At 37.6% G+C, this 6,065-nt stretch overlaps 1 protein-coding gene and 1 non-coding gene across 15 annotated transcripts; one reads left to right on the forward strand and one right to left on the reverse strand.

The window, feature by feature from the left end:
• Positions 1–1,194: 1,194 nt before the first annotated feature.
• TRNAI-AAU (transfer RNA isoleucine (anticodon AAU)) lies at positions 1,195–1,268 on the reverse strand. The gene has a single exon. It is a non-coding gene; the product is annotated as a tRNA-Ile (tRNA).
• Positions 1,269–1,331: 63 nt separating this feature from the next.
• On the forward strand, positions 1,332–4,868 carry LOC140860103 (uncharacterized). Of its 14 annotated transcripts, none has more exons than XM_073262889.1 (6): positions 1,332–1,593; positions 1,661–1,736; positions 1,894–3,214; positions 3,688–3,888; positions 4,201–4,396; positions 4,509–4,868. In XM_073262889.1, the coding sequence occupies exons 3-6, from the start codon at positions 1,922–1,924 to the stop codon at positions 4,691–4,693; spliced, it is 1,875 nt and encodes a 624-aa protein (XP_073118990.1). In that variant the 5' UTR covers positions 1,332–1,593; positions 1,661–1,736; positions 1,894–1,921; the 3' UTR covers positions 4,694–4,868. The 14 variants fall into 14 exon arrangements, with proteins under 14 accessions (XP_073118990.1, XP_073118993.1, XP_073118991.1 ...); XM_073262892.1 differs by having other exon boundaries at positions 1,920–3,214; XM_073262890.1 differs by having other exon boundaries at positions 1,332–1,573.
• The last annotated feature ends 1,197 nt before the right edge of the window (positions 4,869–6,065 follow it).

Here is a 6,065-nt window from a genome sequence, read left to right on the forward strand (position 1 = left end):
TCTGGAATTCATCTCAGCCCCGATGTCAGTAGGGAGTTAGCTCGGTAGAGGGGTTGGACAACCTTGATGAGCTAGCTAAGATGTTAGGATCAGTGCTCGGGTTGAGTTCAGGGGTTCAGCAATAGATCACTCATCCCTTTTCCATATGACCTCAGACAAGATTCGGGCGAGATCTCAGCCTAAATATTCGGGATTGTGATCCCGGGATTCGCGGATTCTTGATAAGGAAGGTAGGAGTTAAATCCGGAGCTCTCTCCTATAAATACCAGGTTCATTTTCATTATTTGCATCCTAATTCTTCACTCGTGGGCACACACCACTCTCTATATTTTCGCTATCCTAACATCTGACTTGAGCGTCGGAGGGGATACGCCGGAACACCTTCCGGCCCCCCTTAACATTCTTGTTAGTGGTTTCAGGTCAGCAGCAGTTCATCTCTTATTTGGAGGAGTTTCTTCAGCTCGTCCAAGGAGATCACTTTATTGAGGTATATCAATATTGATCTGCAAACATGACAATAAGCATTATGGTTGTCCCGATAGCAATACCAGCAAGTTCTCGGATCTACAAACGCATAGAATTTATCAAACAGTCGTACAAATATTTCCATTTCACATGAAAAAATTAAAGAAAGCTTCATACATAGGGGTGGGTTTTCGGTATACCGTATAAAAAATATTAGCATGAAAAAAATTCATACCGGTACCGATATCAAAATTATGAAATGTTGTTATGGAAAAAATCTATATTGGTACCATATAAATACCAAAAAAAAATTCAATATACCAAAAAAATGTCTATATTTCAAAAAAAGTTTGGTACGATATGCCAAAAAGTCGGTATTTTAGCTCGTTATCCCAGCCCTATCTATAATCATACATATAAAGACAAAGCCTTTTTTAAAGATTATAATACAAACATATACACTTGACTACACAAAAATTCAAAGAAATGAGTGATCATTCCACTGATTATAATGCACCCTGACCCTGGTAATAAAAATATTTGAACATTTTGAAATATATCATTTTGTGCATGTTTATATGGATCAGTAAAGATCGTAAGCAACTATCGAATTCACAAATGGAGCATCGTGAGCTGAATAATTAGTTGGGATACTGAGGTAAATTTTCAGTTGTCGGAGGGTTAAAAAGAAAAGGAGACTATTTATATAAATAAAAATTCAATGAATGTTGGCCCATGCAGGTCTCGAACCTGCGACCTTCGCGTTATTAGCACGACGCTCTAACCAACTGAGCTAATGGGCCTTTGTTCATTCCTGTGAAAGTTATTTAATTATTCAAAAATTAAATGGTAATCCTTCGATAGCTGAAAGAGAGAGGATTCTATAACACATGATCCAAGCCATCACGGCAGGAGTGGATTGGATCGGCGTCAACATCTTCGGAAGATTTGTTTTTCGAGTCGATCAGTTTTCAGGGGTCGATTGAGCTTGGCATCGAGTCTTTGATTTTCTGGTGGTTTGTATTCAATTGTTCTTCTGTGGAAGATTGACTTCGCTGTTTGATGGTATCCAATGGAATGGCATGAGCTATTAGAGTCGGATTTCCTCGTATCGAGTTTGATTAGCTTGTTCGTTCGATCGTAGTCCTATCAGTTGCCAATTTTTTTTTGTACTTTTAACTTGATTCTTTTACAGGTGAAGCCCGAATTTGTTTGCATGAGCGCTCTTTGATTTGTTCTGACTTTTGATCCACTCTCGGTCATCGGTTATGGTAGGTTCAGTTTTACCGTGCAAATATAGATTGTTCTGTGTTGAAGCACCAAGCAAAATTGGTTCAAAAACTTTCTGATTTCATTCTGCTTCTTGTTATCTGAATCTCCTGTTTTTAGGTTCGATTTTCTTTCTTTTTGTTTTTCCTTTATGCATAGAACTCACCGCTTTTTTATCAAGGAAGTAATGGATACCCATGAGAAATTTGATCATCAAGAATCCTCAGACTCCCTGGTAGTTGGACAATCCATTTCTAACTTTCCAATACCGAGCAAAAGCCCACCGAGTGATGCAAAAATTCGCCTTCAGAGCGAGCATGGCAAAGGGGAAAAGTATTGTGTCGATTTGTCTGAGAATGTAACCCAGGAAAACGTTATGGAGGAGGATTTAACTTACCAAATCACGTCTAAAGCTGAAGAGATTGGTTCTTGTTCCTCATTGGAAAATTTAGGGCATTCAACTAATGAAAGTAGTGCTTTTCACTGCCACTACCCACTCACTCATTCCGAGACTGATATAGACGGCCTACGTCCCCCTGAGGAGTGGAATGCCAAGCACCTAAATCGGCAGATACCTGTGATCAAGGAATGTGATTCTCCCTCAACTGAAAAGATTGACAAAAATAATGTGATTCATGATCCTCGAATTTCAATTAAAAGCCTTCCTAGAACACTACTTCAAAATGAAGAAACTAGTAGCTCCCAGAAGGAAATCTTGTGTGTAAGGGAGAGTCCAGAAGAGAAGTACTTTTATTATGAAAAGCCTCTTCATGAAGAAACTGGGATGTGGATACCTGTTTCCGTTCCTCCAATGTCAGAAAGTGAGCATGAAGAATGGACGAAAGGTGTTTGTTCAAATGGTGGATTTATGCCTGAAGGAGAATTGGGTTGGGATCAGACCATTGGGGCAGAAAAAGAACTGACCATGTGGGATGTGGTAGTTGAGATGCTACTTGTGGCACGCGGGAAAGTGACTGCTCTAGCTTCAGGGGATGCTACCCTAATTTCATGTATATCGGCCCACGTGATTGGGCAAGCTTGGAAAGAGATGGCTCAAACTCTCACAGAAGCTAATTTCAGTAATACTCAAGAAATTCTTGAATCTGAACCACCAAAATGGTTGCCAGATAGTGTAGCTTCTTCCTGTATGCTTTGTAGTGTGCGATTTCACCCAATCATGTGTACTAGGCATCACTGTCGGTTTTGTGGAGGAATCTTTTGCAGTGAGTGTACGAAAGGAAGGAGCTTATTACCTGAGAAGTTTCGCACCAGGGATCCCCAACGAGTGTGTGATGTATGTTGTGTGCGCCTAGAATATGTGCAGCCATACTTGATGGATCTTGTTAGTCGTGCTGCACAGCTGCCAACACATGATCTGACGGACTTAAGCACTTTAAGATCCTGGGTAAATTTTCCATGGGGACAGTCAATGGAGCATGAAATTTACAAGGCCACGAACACCATTCGCAGTTACAGTAAGGTGCTTGTTTGAGTCATATCTTTCTTTAAGTCATGCTGTGATTAATTTCGCTTTAATTTGAGTGGAAAAATATCTAAAAGGCATGTATTATCACCACAGACAAAACTAAATTCAGCAATTTGAAACATGGAATTTTAGGTGATAATGGAGCATGTGAGTATTTCACATGTAATTTTCCTCTTTATCGTCAAATCTTTTGGCCAAGAATATTCCTCCTAGCTCATAAATCAGACGAGGTATTTTGGCAAGTTGAAAACATTGATCTCCGTGAATATCCTAAAATAAGAAACGGAGCACTTGCTTATGCAGTTGGGAACTTTGGTTTTGTACGTTATGAATCTTCAAGCTGTGTGTCTAGTAATTTGACCGAGGGGAAGAAGGACTTCTCTTTCCAAAACATTCTCTCTAGTTAATGTTATTGTGCTCATTGTATTGATACCCTGAATATATTCTGTACTGTGTAATTTTGCCAGGTTGGTTCCTTGGGACCAGAGAAGAAAATTCCAGGATCCATATTGCAAGATGCTTTAGGTTTTGCAATAATTACAGTTGTGAAAGTTGGAATGATGGTTACATATAATATTGGAACGGGTCTGGTGATTGCTCGTCGGGAGGATGGCTTATGGTCACCACCATCTGCCATTTCTTCATTTGGTGTAGGATGGGGAGCTCAGGTGAAGTGGCGCTGTTTAGCTTTTACGGTCTTTTTATGTTTTTCCTTTTGTTTTATGGTAATTGCTGCAATAGTTTTTAACAATTTATGGATGGGAAATTATATGATCATTTTCTTACCAGTTCATAAACGGCTGTGTCAGTTTGTTCTTTGGAAGATTAGCAATTGCTTATAAATACCAGATGATTTAAGTTTGTGTGGTTTTACTTTATCATATTAAGTTTTAATGACGATAATGAAAGCTCTTAGAAATTCATAAGTTTTGTAACATATCGGTTGGGTTGTGATATCCTTTATTGATATTCCTTTGCAGGCTGGTGGAGAGTTGACGGACTTCATCATTGTACTGAGGACAAATGATGCTGTAAAAACCTTTTGTAGTGATACACATCTTTCAATTGGAGCTGGTCTGAGTGCAGCAGTAGGGATTATTGGGCGCACTGCAGAAGCTGATATAAGAGCTGGTCCTAGTGGACTTGCTGCTTGTTATACATATAGCTGTAGTAAAGGTTTTATTCTATCCACCTTATTTGTACGTCTCTAAAGTGTGCTGTATGGGATATGGATTTAAGCTCTCTCTTACTAAATGGATTGTTTCCTGTTTGCAAATTTGCTCTGTAGGTGCTTTTATCGGTTGTTCTTTGGAAGGGAGTGTTGTCACAACTCGTGCACGAGAAAATTCAAGGTTTTACGGTAACCAGTTTATAAATGCTTCGGAAATTCTTTGTGGTTCATTACCCCGACCACCTGCTGCCGCCACACTTTATCGTGCCTTAGATGAGATGTATACGCAGATTGGAAGGTGAGTTACATTATTAAGTAAATATATATTGCTAACCCAGTATCAAGGGATTTGGGTGTATTCTTCTCTGTGCAGAATTAGTTTGTGAATATTGATCTGGATTGGTTTCTCACAGTGATTCTTTCAGTCGTATATATATATACTCAAATTTGTACAGTATCTATGATTTATATTGGGAATTTATGCTTTGAAGTGCATAAAATATATACAAAATCCGTTATTGCAATTTACAGTATCTATTTTCACGCACCTCTCAAGTGTGAAAGGAGAATAAGGAACCACGTAGATTAAAGGGTTGAGCTTAATTTCTGGCTTTATTAAAGTTTCAGTCTTTGCTGTAACGTTTGAAATTACAAATACAAAAACTTGATTAAAGAGGAATAAATTAGCATGCAGTGACTACATATATAACTTGGTACGTATATATATACACCCAATAAGCCACGTCATTTTAGCAATATTTTCTGTTAAGTAAAGTTTGTTATTATGCAACTTTAGTTATTGGTTGATTACATTGGAGTGAGAGAATATAAAACAGTTCTCGTTATAAACTATCAAAATAAGTTATTTAACGTTTCATAATTCTAACTAGAGTTGGTCTATGTGAGACAATTTACGGAGCTTTACTCGTGAAACGAGCTATATTTTTGGCATAAAAAGTAATACATTATCATAGGTGATTCAATTAAAAAATTCGTCTCACAAGATTTACACGTAAAATTGTCTCACGAGAGTTTTATGTTCTGACTAAACGCGAAACTTGATTTGATTGAACTCATTTTTAAACTTGGGCCCATATTAAAATTCACAGAATATTGAATATTACATGTAAGAGAATTATCTCATGATAGATCTAAGAGTGGTCATTCATCAATACATGTGGACCTACATGTATTGATCTATGTCAACCGTTAGATGTATGTTAAGACAATGCTCTTACAGAGTTTAGTTCAACCTACCTTAAGGGTAGTACCCTAATAGGAGATTTAACAACCATGATTTGTCACGTCAACCCTATAATATTAATTATGCATATGTGTTGAGATCAGTGGCGAAGCCAGAATTTTTGGTCTACCAGGCTAAAACTTTAAGCTCCCGAATCTTTTAATATTTTCGATTGAGCTTCCCTGGCTAATATCAAATTAATCCAAAAGTTTTGAAAATTTATATATACAAAAATTTGAAAAAATTTCTGGCCACCCGGGCTGCAAGTGTGGCTCCACCCTTAATTTAGATGTAGACCATCAGATAAATGATTTGAATATTACACATATAATAAAATCTCACTTTTATAGATAGCATCTAACTAACCAAACTTCACCGGTGGACCCATCTCTTGAATTTTTTTTTTTTCATACTAAAAATTAAATTAGATT

This window comes from Henckelia pumila, chromosome 4, assembly GCF_033568475.1.
Source record: "Henckelia pumila isolate YLH828 chromosome 4, ASM3356847v2, whole genome shotgun sequence".
NCBI classification, from domain to species: Eukaryota; Viridiplantae; Streptophyta; class Magnoliopsida; order Lamiales; family Gesneriaceae; genus Henckelia; species Henckelia pumila.